The sequence below is a fragment of the Zingiber officinale genome, chromosome 4A, assembly GCF_018446385.1.
Source record: "Zingiber officinale cultivar Zhangliang chromosome 4A, Zo_v1.1, whole genome shotgun sequence".
Taxonomy (NCBI): domain Eukaryota; kingdom Viridiplantae; phylum Streptophyta; class Magnoliopsida; order Zingiberales; family Zingiberaceae; genus Zingiber; species Zingiber officinale.
The window spans coordinates 36,182,374-36,199,448 of record NC_055992.1 but is presented as its reverse complement, the minus strand read 5'-3'; the positions used below and the strand labels follow the sequence as shown (position 1 = coordinate 36,199,448).

Sequence of the window (17,075 nt, the reverse complement as noted above, 5' to 3'; positions counted from 1 at the left end):
TCATTATCTTTAAAGATATTTTGTTATCCAACATTAATTCATACTTTTAATCACAATTGTGGAATATTTACGCCCCAAGCCATAAAATGTGTTTTGTTGGTCATACTCTCAATCAAAAGGATATAAATGTCTTGATCCTATTTCAAAAAGAAAAGTACCATGATGTTAGTTTTCTTGAACTACAATCATATTTCATATTTCATTTAAAGGGAGAACCATAACCAAGATTCACAAATCTTATATTTTCCAAATTAAAGATATTCATACTCAAAATAATTCTTCTCCCAGGATAAGCTGAAAACTCAGATTTCATTTTTACAGAAGGAAAAGTGTTTTAGATACTGACAATGGTCTTCTTAGTGAGCCATCTTATGATGATAATGATTCACAAATGTTAACAAGGGAAATACACTATTGGAACCATTTCACATTGTTCATTCGAGATGGAGAACAACCCGACACAATGAGCCTTCTAATCCTTTGCACTCCATGAATCTCTAATTTCTCCAGGTAATATCCTATTCTTTACCAAGACTCCACAAAATATTCAACCCATAGTCATTTAAAGTGTAAGGCGCCAAAAAGTGCATAGGAGCTGTGGGGCCTGAGGTGCTAGGCGCACGGTGAGGTGCATGCTTTACCGAAGTAAGGCACTTTGAGTATCAATATTTACAATTCAAACATATATAAGGAATTTCTTCCAAAATATTTCACTAACAAAATCCAAATATTTTACAAACTGTTAAACAATAATATAAATATAAAATTCACTAACATTCAAATATTAAAATAGTTTATTTTTATAATCAAAATCAAACTTCAAATATCTAAATAATCAAAATCTTCATCTATCTTCCTCAATCATATCATTATCAGCCGGATGTTTCAAATTTGTATCAAGCTAAATCTTCATTGGTTTTCCATTTTATCTCTCCCACCAACCACAGTGGTGTTGCATTCAAAGAACAACACCACTGTGCTGTTGTATTTCAAATAACAACACGTGGTGCTGATTTTTAAAATACAACATCAAAATGATTCTAATTTTGGAAATCAGCACCAAATTCAGCATCAAAATGATATTGATTTTTGAAAACTAGCACAGAAAAACAGTGAAATAAGTCGGAGGGGAGTGGATGTTGATACTGATTTTTTTAGGGAGAGAAGAGTGAAATAAGTTTGCTAGGAACTTAGGAAGTTGATATTCATTTTCTAGGGGAGAGGAAGAGCCACACAAGAAAAATGTGTTGCATGCATGCAAATTAATGCAACCTAATTAATTTAGAGGGTAATTAGAGCTTTAAAATAAAACTTCAAGGAAAATCACACCTTAAGTGTGCCTTAACCTTTCAAAAGGCGCACAATTAAGTACTACACCTAGGTCACTGCCAAGCCACAAATGGCGCGCCTGGCTGTGCCTTGCGCCGTTTTTCACAACTATGATTCAACCTACTTCATCTTTAAGTTTTGAGTCTCTTAGAAAGGAAATTGAACTGAATACCAGTTCCAAGTTAAAAGATTACAACCTTCCCATTGTGCTCCGAAAGGATGAATCATTTGGAAGTCACCATCCTTTATCCCATTTTGTATCTTACAAAAACCTTAGTTTTTCTTCACAATTGGCTCATATAGAAATTCCTAATAGTATGCAGGATGCTCCAAAAGTTCTCAAGTGGAAGAAGGTTATTTTAGAGGAGATGAAGGCTCTTGAGAAGAAAACACCCGGGAGCTAGGAGATCTGTTGAGTGGGAAAACAATTGTAGGGTGCAAATGAGTGTTTACTATCTATTAAAAAGTTGATAGCTCCATAGAACAACACAAAGCATGATCGGTTGGATGGGATTCAGTCAAACCTGCAACACTGACTTACTTGAAAATTATGCCTCAATTGCAAAGCTAAATACTATAAGAGTTACATCGTCACTTGTTAACCTCGATTGGCCTCTACAACAGCTGGATGTTAAGAATGCATATCTTAATGAAGGCTTGGAGGAAGAAGTGCACATAGATGCACGATTTGTTGAAAAGTTTGATATGAGGGTGTGAAAACTAAGGATATCTTTACAAGGGTTGAAATAAACAGAACTTGGTTTGAGAAATTTTCTGACTTTGTCAAAAGTCAAGGGTAAACTCATGGACCAGCTAATTATATAATGTACACTAGAAATTCAAAGAATGGGAAAATAATTGAGTTGTCGTGGATGGTATAATTCTCACTAGAGATTATATATCTGAGATGAACCAATTGAAGAGTTAACTCTCCTAAACATTTGAGATCAACCACTTAGGATCTCTAAGATAGTTTCTTAATACAGAGATTGTGAAATCAAAGAATGGAATTGTTCTCTCGACAATAGTACATTGTTGATAACTTTATGGAGATTGGAATGAGCAATTGTAGGCCAGCTGACACTCCCATTGATTCCAATCAGAAACTTGGAGATGACAAGGTGATCCAGTGTATATAGCCCAATATCAAAAATTAGTGAGGAAATTGATCTACTTATTTCATACATAGACATCTATAGCTTTTGTCATGAGTCTTGGTAAGTTAATTTATGCATTTGTTTATAAAAATACCTTGATGCAGTTTAATCAGATTCTTTGATATTTGAATAGCACTCCCAACAAAGGTTTACCCCTTTAGAAACACCACACCTAAACAAGAAGTGTACATTGATGCAGATTGGGCAGGATTGGTTGTTGATAAGAGATCCATGCCAGGATATTGTACTTGTGTTTGGGGAAACTTAGTCAAATGGAGAAACAAAAAGAAGCATATACAACGAGTAGTACTGCAGCTGAATAGTGGAGTTTATGATATACTATGGATGGAAAGTTTTCTTGTTTGAAGATGTCAATAAATGCACAAACAAAGTTGTATTTTGATAACAATGTTGCCATTAAAATTGCATAAAATGCAACATAACATGATTGTATGAAGCGCATGGAGATTAATACACTTATAAAAGAAAAGACTATTTGCATGTCTTTTGTCCCTACTATGTAATAAACAGTTTATATTCTCGCGAAAAGACTGTTTAGGCCTAATTCAAAATTTCTTACAAGCAAATTAGACGTGATTAATATTTATACACAAACTTGAGAATGTTGGATTTGTAGAAGTTAATCAAACTACTATTCTAATTTTTTTATTTTAATCAAACTTCAAAATCTTAAGTCATGCCAATATTTCTCTTTGACTGAAACGATAGTATCATGTTGACATTCGATGTATGGTTCTAATGGCAAATTAGAGGTGGAAGGAGGGAGTTGAAAAAGAAAAAAATAAAAAAAATAAAACAACTATAAACAAAAGGTCAAGCTTCTTTCCATCTAGAATGCTATGATTTTAACATTATTTTATATGGAGACAAACTAAAGAAAATAACAATATTATCTAGTTTATCTTGACCTTTGTTTTAACATGCCAAGTAGTGTTACGATGCATATCAACATATGTTGAGTAGGTCATTTTGGTAATTGTTTAGAATGAAATGTTTCACCCATTTTGCCCTAATCCGGTATGAGATTTGAAAGCATATTTTAGTAAAACAAATCTAGAATTTTCTACAAAACTATAATATGTTCCATAAGACTGGAATATTCTATCGCATTCATAGTTTTTTTTTTTCATAAACCCAAATGTGTGTGTGTGTGCGCGCGCGCGCGTTTAGTCATTCATGATTCAAGAAGAATTGTTTTTTTATTCTCTTCCATAATCCTTCACTTCAGAATGACTCCAGTTACTAATCATTTTAAACCAAGAGAGTAGGATATTAAGAGAGAGATTCAAAAGTTTAACATCAACTATAAGAAAAGACAGATGAAGGGGAGCCTTGGCGCAACAGTAAAATTGTTGCCATGTGACCAAAAGGTCGCGGGTTTGAATCCTAAAAACGGCCTCTTACAAAAACAGGGTAAGGTTGCGTACAATGGATCCTTCCCCGGGACCCCGCATGGCAGGAGCTTCATGCACTGGGCTGCCCTTTTTATAAGAAAAGAGAGATGTCCAAATAAATAGACTAAGTAATTTCATCTTAAATCAAAAGTACAATATGCGAAAGGCCGATGAGAGGATGAAAATTGAAAATGAAATAAAGAATTTCATCTAAATCATGAGTACAATATGTGAAAGGCTGATGAAAAATGAAAAATGACAAAGAAACAAAGAAACTAGCAACAGATCATAATGATGCAAAAATGAGGAATTGAAAATGCCATTGATAGAAGTTGATGTGTGGTGGGATCATTGTTAGTGGCCTATGATAATGCCCCCATTTTGGAGGGTGAAGAGAAGTGAGGAATTTGAGGCAACGCCTTGGGCTGTTCTTTCTTATGTAGTCTAGAGGCAATATCCTTCTAGGGGGAAGAAAGAACTTATTGATGACAATGACTAAGTCTTGAGGATGCTGCAAGAGAAGTCAAGGTCAAGCCACTTGCTGACTATTGTGGAAATCATGGAGACAGGGAGGGTGACACATTGAAGGAAGAAAGAGCAAGGGCACAGAAAGTATGAAGAAAGTAGAGCACAAGGGCGGTGTATGTTGTTACTGATATCACGAGCCAATGCTAGGGCTTTGGATAGAGGGATGGAAGAGGGAACAATAGAGATTAGACTGCCAAAAATTAATTGTCATGTTAAAAATAGAAAGGCTAAAAAATGTATGGAAGAAGAGTGGGAATGGAGGGAGATCACATTAATGACCAATACAGCTTCCCCCTTAAATCAGAACCCTAGGAGAGTGGGGGTGCAAATAGAGGGAGAGCTGAGGTCATGCCATCAAGTTTTAAAATTTTGACCTGTGCTAGAGTTTCAGTATATGACCAAAACAATATGGTTTCAATATTATATCGTACCGATTACTTTTTTTAAAAATATAAATATATTAATTAAAAATATTTTTTTATTAATATCTAATCATTATAAATGCTTATTATTAAATTATATTTGAGATGTTTAATATTTAGTCTAAATTTTAATATTATCTTGTGAAATATTTGATTTTTATTAACACTCGATTTAGGTTAACTAAAAATCATAAAGATGGTTTAAACCAAATTTAATTTAGATATATTTTGATCAATTTAAAATTAAATTCAATTTATATATAAAATATTTTAGTTTATAGTAATAAATATAAATGATGATCTAGTAAGCGATAGAGCCAATGGTATAGAAAGATCCATAAAGCCAACCCTACCTAGTGAGAAAAGACTAGTTGTTGTTGTAGTAATAGATTTTATAAAGTTAGAAATAATATTATATTTATTTTTTTATCTAAGACGTGAAAAGGATATTCATCTTTAAAAGGTTAAATGGTTTTGTTTTTCCTCTATTTACATTAAGAAGTATTTTTCTCTTTATTTATTTTTGATAGAGTAAATGAGATGAGACAATACACCAATCAAGCCTTATCGATTATATGGATCCTTTTATGTCATTGGACTCTATCCTCGACTATATCATCATTTATACTTAAATAAATTTCATCTTGTTTTATTGTTGCTAACCAAGTCTTTTTTTTTATCTTCCTCTTGTTTGATGTACGTGTTTGTCATAGTTTCACATTGCCTAACCAGAGTATTTATTGGTCGTCTAAGTATATGTCCATACCATCTTAAACAAGAGATAAGATAATATAATAATTTATTTTAATGTGGTCAATGATATTACTTTAGTAAATAAGACACGTGAAAAAGTAAATGCTAAACTCGAATTTTAGCAGGAAATGCAAAAAGTGAAAGCTTTTAGGCTTCGTAGAGTAAAATAGAATATATACAAAATTTAAATTTAACAATATTAGACGCAATGAGATAATTGTTACGAAAGGAAAAGACAAGTTGTGAAAGTTTTAAGTATTTAGGATCTTTTTACAAATGGATGGAGGGATTGAAAGTTATATAGAATATAAATAGGAGGGTGGAAATGAAAAAGAGCATCAAGTGTTTTTTTAAATCGTAAAGTACCTCTAAGACTTAATAGAAAAATTTTACAAAACAATAGTTAGACCTGCTATGCTATATAAAGTTGAATGTTGGACTACGATTCAAGCACATGAGCAAAAGATGAGAGTCATACAGATGAAAATACTAAAGTAGACATCCGGACATACTAGGATAGATAGACGGGATAAGAAATAAAAATATTAGAGAGAAAGTCGTAGTTACACCTATCAAGAGAAAACTCACATGTTTAAGATGATATGAACATGTACAACAACCAATAAATACTCCAATTAAGCGATGTGAAACTATGAAAAATGTGCACATTAAACGAGGAAGATAAAAAAAAGACTTAGTTAACAACAATAAAACAAAATAAAGTTTATTTAAATATAAATGATGATATGGTAGAGAATATAACCTAAAAGCGTAAAAGGATCCGTATAGTCGATCTCACCTAGTGGGATTAGGCTTGTTATTGTTGTTGTTTATTTTGATGGAGAAAAAAATAAAGAATGAAAGAGGAAAACAATTAATGAGGAAGAAAAAAATAAGAAGGAAAATTTTAATAAGAAAAAGGAAATATCTATTTTAAAAAATTAACCTTTAAAATTAAATAAATAAAATAATTAAAATAATAAATAAATAGTCGCGGTTGTTGCCACGACTGCCCCGCCCTTGCGAAGGCCATGTGGGGGTTGCAGTGATCTCTGCGCCCTTGTAAAGGTTGTGTGGGAGTCACAACAGCCTCCACACCCCCTCAAAGGCCATGCAAGGGATATAGCACCCTTTGCACCACCACCAAGGCTATCGCAGGATCCAACACCCTCCGCCGATATTGTAACGGTAGGCAGGCAGAATGGTAAATTTTGCTCATGCCAACCCATATAGCACAACACAATATTGAAAATCATGATGCCATCACACTAAACCAACTATCTCCTTGAAAGAGGATTGAAGAAGCATAACACTAAATTGATAAGTTGAGAATCTTATTATTATATTGAATTATAAGAAAAATAGAACTACTACACTCATATGTACATACAACTCTTGACTTAACACCTCGTAATATAACAGCTTAACTATTAACTCTAATACACACATATATCTATTCCCTTAACAAATATTCAGAAGAATGAAGTTAACTATACAATAAAAGAAAAATTAAAAAAATATATATCAGAAGGTGATTTCATGTTATGCAGGGACTGCTTAAAGCCTATTCACATGACAAATTACTGGCAGTAATAAACAGACCAGACGGTAGAACTTTGGGTGAATCTCTAACCATCCATTTTCATTCCTAAGTCTAAAGGAAACAGCCACCTAGGGCTTCTCTATAGGTAATGTAGATCATTTATAATGTAACAATTTTGAATGACAACAAACCAGTCTTAGATAGAAATACACACTCCATGTGTTCAACCCAAAATCAACAATGGTACACTTTTTAATGCCACTATCATGAAATTTTCATCTTTAGTATAAGTCAGATCAGCATGCTGATAGCAAAAACATCATTACTCCAACATGGACACTTTCCTTGGTAAGTGCATATGCCTCGATTCCATTTACAGTTATGAAGGATTAGATGCTAACTGTTAGAAACTACAATAAGAACTCTTAAGTTTTAGCAGCAGCAAAATATTTGTTCCGACAAGAAGCCAAAACCCTTCATATTCTTAATAGAAAAACAAAAGGGAAAGACCTGTGCTTCCGTGACATGGTGAGAGACAGATTTCCAAGATAGACCAGTTGACTCTAGCTGCCTAGCCCAATTTCGTGCCTGTTCCCAACAACCATTTTTTTCCAATGCTGTCAAAAGAGAACCATCATCAAGAATCTCATTTCCTAAGCATACATCAGCTTCCTTGCGCAGAGATGGTTCAGCTAAATTTATTTTCCAGTACTGTCTTCGAAAATATGCTGCAGAAGAACCACCATCCGCAAAATCAGCACCTGCAAGAAGCTGCAACAAACACCTTCTTTCATAAGCTGAAGGACATCTTGCCAGCACTGCTTCTGCAGATTTTACAGCAGTGGAGCTTAACCATGATACTTTAATTAGGCCATCTCGTGCTATGTCCAGCATATGAGATATGTCTTCCTTCATTCGGGCAGAAAACGATGAAAGATGTGCTGAAGCTTCAGAAAGACGCATTTGAGAAAATGCCTGTAAAATAACATCATAAAAGACAACAGACAAACAGGTCAAAAAACTTTCTACCGTGCAATTACGATCTAAAAACAAGAAATAGATCAATGATGGAGTTCCAATTGTTCCCATTTTACCTGAAGGAAACGTATGAAGGATAGAAGAGGACATGATGGCAGAAATATGTCAAATGCCCTCAGTAAAGGAAGAAATAAATGCTGTTCAAAAAGAACTGCTACCATATTAGAAAGAGAACTAAGTCCTTCATCAAGACCATAGGAAACTTTTGGTTGATCAATATCCAAGATTTTAAGTTCATTTGAAATTTCTTTAGAGATAGAAGCAACATAGGAGTTTGTCATATTACAAATGCCAGAGGCTGCACCAATTGAGGAATTTACAGGCAATGGTTCTGCTCGGAACCTTTTAGCATTCCTCCTATTATAATGAAATGCAATGTTTCTGCTTCCACTTGGTAAAGAATTTGTAGAGTCAACTGCAGCTCCCACACATGTTGCTATTTTAGAAGAAAGATTGTCCATCTTGATGCATGATGTCTCTCTGTGCAACAAAGAACAAAATACATAACTAACCTATAAATTGCAATAAAATGGAAATGATTAAAACATAAAATGGTCATGCAGGTAATATAGAGATATGCAGTAGATGTGGGCTAGATAAAATCAATTTTAACATCATATATGCAGGCTACAAGTCATTACCTCATCGCTGTAATCTCAAGCCAAACTGTTAGGCATGAAAGTGGAGAAACATCAGAAAAACATGAAGCAATTATTGCCAACAGGGACCAATGTAAATCCTTTGCTTTTAATAAAAGAGACTGTCCAGGATTTTTTTTCTTCTCACAATCAGCAAGGATAAAAAATAGCTCAGTAGAAACTGCAGTAATATTATCAGAAACCAAAAGATTCTCTCCACAACTTTCTGGAGTTGAAGTTACCAATGAGCTTGTTTTAGTCTTAGTCGATTGGATGCTTTTCAAAACTGTTAATATGTGGGTCTTTAGTCGAGAATCACTGAAATCAGCTGCCTGAGGATGTAAATGGTAATATATATAAAATAAGATAAAATTCCATAGAAACAACTGGAGTGCAGATTAACAACTCCAGTAATTAGCATAGAATAAGGTAATAAAGTATAAAATTTACCACATGAATGATCACGTCCATAGAAAATCCACCCAACTGAGCTTCTGTTAGGAACCCAACCTAGGAAAAAAATCAGGTTATCAGGAATAAACACAGGAACTCAAGCCAACAGTTGAAATGAGGTGTAGAGAATAATCATAAAGAATACCCAATCATTATCATTAGCAAGTAAAGAAAGATATCTTGTGCTCATCGGAAGTTGGTGCATCTGACAGAATTTTGTGACTAGGCTCCATTGTTGACTGGATTCTTTCTGTTTAGCTCGGAACTCAAGCCCATTGCCAACGCCGCTCACGAGCCATGAACCACATGTATTTTCATCAGCCAGGAATGGAAGACTTGCCTTTTCCAGATGGTGTAAAATGGTCATAAGAGCCACAGATGGTTTGTCTTTAATAATGCTTTCAGAAGCATCCCCTTTCTTGGAAATTTTGAGATGCTCACGGCGAACATAGTCATCAGCTAACGCTCGAGCTAAGGAAGCAGTTAACTGACCATCATGAGATACTGAACGAAACGCAGAGCCCTTTGGTGAAACCTGGTCATAATGTGCATTATGCTCAAATGAATTATAACAAGAAGAAATCCGCCTTAGTGCAGCAATATCTACACGAAGCATGCTAGCAGATAGACCACAAAGCTCCAACAAGAAAGAGCAGGAAGATACAAGAACAGAATCTTCAAAGCGTGTAACAGCTAGGGAAGCAACCTGAAAATAAATAACAACAATATGTTATGTAAAGGATTAGTAAAGCAAAGAAAATCAAAATTAGCAGATCAGTAAAATTTGAATTGTATGTTTTAGTAATTCTCTTCATCAGACTGATCTATTAAGAACATGTTAGCCATAGTAGAATTGAATTTTATACACAGCCAATTTATATTGAGTGAAGTTCAACTGCATGAAGGCAAAATGTCTCCTTCAAACTTTAAGAAAAAATCGTTGTTATTAGGTTTAGTAATCCACTTCAACTAAGATGAAGAAAGATAGTGTCCATACAGATGAGAGACTTAATCTTTCAGTTTCAGCTAAAGGTGCAAGAATTGCTTGCACATCTGACTGTATGTTAGGTTTCCCAGATATCTGTTGAAGTGGACTCGTTGATTTCAAGTGCAAGGCTCTTGCACCAAGAATATGGTAGAAAGCTGCCAGTGCTTGCCCACGATGCAAATGGTGCTCAATTCCAAATCCTTTCTCCTGAAATACAAATTAACAAGATAAGACCGAGTAAAATATGGCTTTCATGGTACGAGTAAACTATAATTATATACACCCACAATATTATGGCATTCATACTGAATTCAAAGCATCTAATAATAGTAATGCTTCTTCTTTTGCCAGTAGCCTCTTGGTCTTTAAGAACACCATGATTCCACAAATAATTTCCAAAAATGTTTTCTAGCAACTAATAACAATAATTGCAGTGCTTAGATAAAAACAATGATTTAGAGTTTGTACAGAAAAACAATTTTCATTATATGGCAACCACACCTGAATTAGGTGGAGGTACAGCTAGTGAGGTGATTATTTTGACAGTAACGTACTATGGTTTAAAATCTCGACCCCTGTCGAAGTTTCAATACTGAACGATACGGTTTCAGTATCGTATTGTACATATGGTTTTGGTAATTTTTAAATAAAAAATATATTAATTAAAAATAAAAATTAAACTAAATATTAAAAAAAATAAAATACAAAAAAATCTAAAAAGGAAAAAAAATAGGAGATCATGATGTTTTTATATGATAAATAAATATTTTATTATAGATTTTTGAAATTAAATTAAATAACATATATATGTTAAATTAATAGGATAATTTTATTAGGATTTGATTAAGCTTTTTTAGATTATCCTATTTATAGCTAGGAATTGATAACTATTGGAGTTGATTGAAATTATTAACCTAAATTAAAACTCTAACCTAAGTTTTGCATCTTCCCCGTGCACCCATTGGCTTACTATGGCCCTGCGCCGGACAACAGGAGAAGCGGTAAATTTAACCTGCTTCACCCGACACAGAACGAAATTTTAAGCCACGGTGCCGACATTGACAAAGTTTCAGTTTCACAATGATTTTCTATTTCCTAATCCTGTTTTTATTTTACATATTGTTCTGGTCATTCAAGCCATGCAAATTTTTATATAGGATTCACACAGAATTTATCAACATGCAGAGTTAAGTAATGCCATGTAAATAATTTTATAAACTATAAACTAAAATTCCATGTTCCATTCAAGATTTCTTTCACTTGGTCATCATCATCAAGCTATGATAGTAGTGTTTATTCCAACTATTTTGGAATAGTTCTATATAATGCAACATCACTAGCAATATTCAATCCTTTCGATCAATCTTGAGAAATATTTATCCAAGGTCATATAGGCTTGCAAATAAGAATTTAAATCCATTCGTTGCATTTAGGATCACATGAATCCTAGTTCTTCCATTGACTTGCAAAGAAATATTTATCTTCAGATAAAAGCAGAGTTGATTTATAAGAAATTACTTATCTCATACATAGGCATAGACAACATAAATGTAAAGGTAAACTTCCATTGAGTTGTTAGTTCAAATAAACAACTGTAAAGGTAAACTTCCATTGAGTTGTTAAAATACCTCAACCGAAGAATAAAGTTCCTCCTCAATGCTCTTTTGGATAGATGCTTCCCAAGATATAGCACTAAGTCCACCCTTCCAATTCATATTAACAGCAAAACCATTGTCCGCAAAAAGTAAAGATTCTGTATTATTCCAACTACCTGACAGTGACTGCCATCCAATAGGACCCTGATAGTTTGGAAATTAAGATACATTAAATGAATATTACAGTTAAACCAAGTAACTATCAGCAACACAAATTTTATCAGATTATATAGACAAAAAGAAATCAGTTGCAATCGGTGTCATACTTTGAATACTTTCTTAAGACGTTAAGACAAAATTAATAAAATTTTAGCAGTTTATCACCCACCAGTATAGAATCATTAGGTTGAAAATATGCTATACACAAGTCAAGGTAATCATATCATTTATTGGACAACACATGAATATTAGATCAGAAAAGATGGGCCCTATATAAATAATAACTTGCATCCTGAAGAACAAAGTCATAAAACAATAACCTATAAAATAGCATATTTACCAACACAAAGCTACACATGTCATCAAAGTCATCATAAAAGAAATAACCTACAAAATAGCATATTTACCCACACAAAGTTACATACATCACCAAGTTCATCCTATCTATCTCATAGATAAGAGCTTCAGCATTTTGATAAAATGCCAAAACGGATCAACACATGATATCCATATGAAAGGCTGATGCCTTCATACGTTTCATTTATGCCACACATATCTAGTATCCTACATCAATTAAACAGGTAATAAATATGAAAAGAAAGGCAGTAAACAAAAATAAAATATCCATTTTCATATCAAAGGAAAAGCCAACAACTAAAGATATAGGGGTAATCGCTCATTACATATATTCCAACCATGGAACGCGGAAAACAGGTGTCCTGACATAAATTAAAAGAATAGATCCAATTCAAAGATCCACCTCGGCTTTACCAGCATTAAGATATAGCATTGAAGCAATATATGCACCTCATATTGCAATCCAACACAATTTCCAGTTTATGTCAAAATGCACATGGTGAAAAAATACAAAGGAAGCAACCATACCAATTGATTTAACTCCAATAGACGACTACTAAATTATTGAAAAAAAAAATCGTTTTGTTTGATGAAAAGATAATCATCACTGATAAAATGACTCTGAGATCACACCTAATAACATAATAGCCTGTGTGAGACTAAATCTGAATATTCATACCACCCGAGCTGGAGCATAGATCTATGTCCAACATATTGCATAAAATAGAAGATGTCCCATAAATAGAATTGTTGGTGCAATCATACCCTAAATGGTTGGGCTCAACCATCGGTTTTGATATGTTGAGCAAAGTTTTAAGTTAGCTTTCAGTATTTAATGTGTGTTAAGCTGTACAGGGCTTGTAACTCAATAAGATCGAGTATGAATACAAATGTTAAAAACTGAAAAAATATTTTTTTCCAAATTTTTTAACAATAAGATAAGTCAAACTGAACTTCAAAATGGATTTTCAGTATCAAGTTGAAGTCAAATTGGACTCAAATTGAATACAACAAGTAGGCATAGTAATATTAAGGTTAGGTGAGTTCAAACTAAAGGCATATTTGGATTTTTTTTTTTTTGGCTAGTTTATGGTTGAACCAAATTTTAAGTGGATACTCTAGGTTAGAACGAATTAGGAATTTTTTTACAAGATGGGATTTATAAATTCTCTCTCCTCTCTCTCATGTTCTTAATCTCACCGGCATTGCCTCTCTGTCTCTTTTCATCAACACTCTCTCTCTCTCTTCCTCTCTTGATTGTTGTAACCTCCTCTCCTCTCTTCTTGTCGCATCACCACTATCTTTTCATGAGAGGTGACAACGGCTAATGCTCCTTATCATTGGAGCCAAGAGAAGCTACCGACTATCTCTCCTCTCCCTTCCTTCTTTCTTTCTCTCTTATTTTCCCCTAACACTCACAACCCACCAGTCGGCCACCCTTGGCCAAAGCCGAGAGAACCCTCCGCTTTTTCCTTTGCACTTTCTCTTCTCTCTTTCCCAAAACCCACAGCCACTAGCTGACTACTTTTGGCTAAGACAAGAGGATCACTCAACCCTCTTTGTTTTCCAGAGTCTTTGAACAAGACTGTTGCCGCACACCAACCAAATTAAAGGTATTTTTTTTTATATGAAATGATTGATTATTTAGACTAACTATGATATATTATTTAGGTTCAATTGGCTTGACCTTTTAATACCAGCAAAACACTATCCTATTCGAGAAGAACTTGTGAGGTAAATATGTTATTTCACTATATCTTTTGTTCAACATTAGTGTATTTGGGTTGAGAAGGCAAGCGAGTGTTCATTTGATAGTAAAAGGTGTCTCCTTTGACAATAATTATATTAATGTAGAAGGATCAAAATTAGATCATCAACTTTGAATTTTAGTTAATCTTTAGATTTTAAGTCATTATCAAAGATGATTTATTTTGAGTTTTCAGAGTTATTTTTCATGCGTTTGTAAATACACATTCAAGTGTAGTACATTGACTCTCAGACACTCGATCATTTTATCATATATTAAGGTGAGTAAATCTATCTTTTGACTTCTAAATATGTTTCCGTATGCATTCCTAATAGATAAAATCACTGATATATATGCTTCTTTCAAAAAAAGGAGATTAAAATGATCATACAAATAGTCAAATAGATTTTAAAATGAATTGAACTATTGGGGGTTTTAAATAAATCCATGTTTTTTTCATGTTATACACATATGAGTGTTCATATATGGGTTAGCATGGGAGGGGTTCTGATTTACTCTTCATTTATTACCAATCGTTAGAATGCTTCACCTGTCAGGTTCTAGTTGTTGATTTAGATATAGATACTTGTGTTTGCTGTATATCTCATACCCAAAAACCACATGCCAATAGACTAATATACAATAAATGCAAATTAGTATAACTTATGCAACAACTACTAAATATTATCCCACCCACGCTATATGGATCTTTTGACGTCATTGGACTCTATCCTCTACTATATCATTATTTATATTTAAATAAATTTTATTTTATTTTATTATTGCTAACTAAATATTATTTTATTTCCTCTTTCTCATTTGATATGGATATATATCATAATTTCACATCGCCCGTCTAAGTGCAAGTTCATACCATCTTAAACATCTCCCAAATTTTTCTCTCAATAGGTGCAATCCCGACTTTCTTTCTAATATTTTCATTTTTTATTCTGTCCATCTTTGTATGTCCGCACATCCACATTAACATCCTTATCTCTGAAACTTTCATCTTCTGCTCATGTACTCGCATTATAACCCAACATTCAACACCATATAATATAATAGGCCTAACCGCTATTTTGCAAAACTTTCCTTTAAGTCTTAAAGGTACTTTATAATAATAATAATAATAAAAAATCAAACGCTCTCCTCCATTTCAATCATCCTGCTTATATTCTATGTAAGACATCTCTCTCAATCCCTCCATTCTTTTACAAAAATGATCATAAATACTTAAAACTCTCAATTACAAATAATTATCATCTCCTATTTTAGCAATTGTCTCATTATGTCAAATATTACTAAACTTAAATTTCATATATTCTGTCTTTACTTTACTAAGATAAAAACCTTTCATTGTTAGCATTTCCCATCAAGATTCGAGTTTAACATTACTCTTTCACGTGTCTCATCTACCAAAACAATATCATTTGCAAACAACATACACCACGATATTGTATCTTAAATATGTTAAGTGAATTCATCCATTAAGTGGAAAAAGATAGGAACTTAGAGCTAATCATTGATGTATCTTTATGGGAAACGTCTAAATTAATCCGCTTGAAGTCTTCACTCTTGTCATTATATTCTCATACATATCCTTAATTGGTTCAATATACGCTATGCTAACACCACTCTTTTCTAAAGTTCTCTATATATATTATAAGTTTTTTCTAACTCGATTGAATACTTTAAGTCTTACTTCTATTTCGATACTTTTCAATTAGTTGCAAGAGAAGATGCATAGCTTCTATTGTTGACCTTTAAGACATAAATCCAAATTGATTTTCGGTCACCGTGATCTCCTTCCTTAGTCTTTTTTCTACTATTATTTCCCAAAGTTTCATACTATGATTCATTAATTTAATACCCCTATAGTCTGCACAATTTTCCAGAGTCTCCTTTATTCTTATATAAGAGAACTAGAATACTTACTCTTCATTAACCATATTTTTTTTTGTTTTCAATATCAGGCTTCAATACCCTGTTTCCAAGACACCTTCATACCTTTATGAGAATATCTAGTCCAACTATTTTTCTATTTTGCATCTCATTTTAAGCTTGCTATACTTCTGAAGTTTGAATTATATGATAAAAATTTAAATTTATATACTCATTTAACCTAGTTAAATTACCTAAATTAAGGTGGTCATCCAAATTTTCATTAAAAAGTTAATGAAAATACGTCTTCCTTCACTCTTTTATTTCCTCATTATTTACTAATATCCTATTACATTCATCTTTAATACATCTTATTTAAAAAAGATCTATTGTCTTCCTCTCTCTCACTTTAGTTATGCTATAAATGTCTCTGTCCACCTTTTGTACCTAATTTTCAATATAAGAGTTTAAAAATTTCACTCTTAGCGTCATTCACTACTTTCTTGGTTTCTCTCTAAGCTACTATATATATATTTTTTTATGTTTTTCTCATTCTTACAAGTATATAATTTTTTTATAGGTTATTCGTTTTTTCCTTCACTTTTTCATGTATTTTTTCCTTCCACCACTAAGATTCTTTACTTGGTGGTGCATGTTCCATTGACTCACCGAGTACACTCTTAGCTGCTAATTTTCAGCTTTGATATCATCTTATCCCATGTCGTATTTGAGTAGTATATTTCTCCTAACACTTGTACTCATACCCTCTTCTTAAATATGTTTTGCTTCTCATCCTTTAACTTTCACCACTTAAATCTAAATATCATGCATATTTTTTTCTATTGATATTATGCTTTAAGCGTATATTCAATACTACTAATTCTTGCATATTTAACACTTTCTCATTGAGATGTAGCGGTCCTTATCGAAATATTACAATCAGACCCTACAAGGCGTTCCTTCTGGGGAATATCCTAGCATGAGTACAATAATTTAATGGATCCATTCATTA

General features: G+C 33.0%; 1 protein-coding gene across 4 annotated transcripts in view; it reads right to left on the bottom strand.

Annotated features, from left to right (window-relative positions):
* Window positions 1-17,075, bottom strand: part of LOC121969811 (protein DDB_G0268328-like) — a 43,966-nt gene that overhangs the window by 11,154 nt on the left and 15,737 nt on the right. For all 4 annotated transcript variants that reach the window (XM_042520069.1, XM_042520071.1, XM_042520070.1 and 1 more), the window contains 7 exons: window positions 11,893-12,063; window positions 10,274-10,471; window positions 9,422-9,982; window positions 9,274-9,333; window positions 8,827-9,155; window positions 8,242-8,665; window positions 7,658-8,122 (listed from right to left, as the gene is read on the bottom strand). In XM_042520069.1, the coding sequence (XP_042376003.1) occupies window positions 7,658-8,122; window positions 8,242-8,665; window positions 8,827-9,155; window positions 9,274-9,333; window positions 9,422-9,982; window positions 10,274-10,471; window positions 11,893-12,063 (2,208 nt within the window). The remainder of the gene's footprint in view (window positions 1-7,657; window positions 8,123-8,241; window positions 8,666-8,826; window positions 9,156-9,273; window positions 9,334-9,421; window positions 9,983-10,273; window positions 10,472-11,892; window positions 12,064-17,075) is intronic.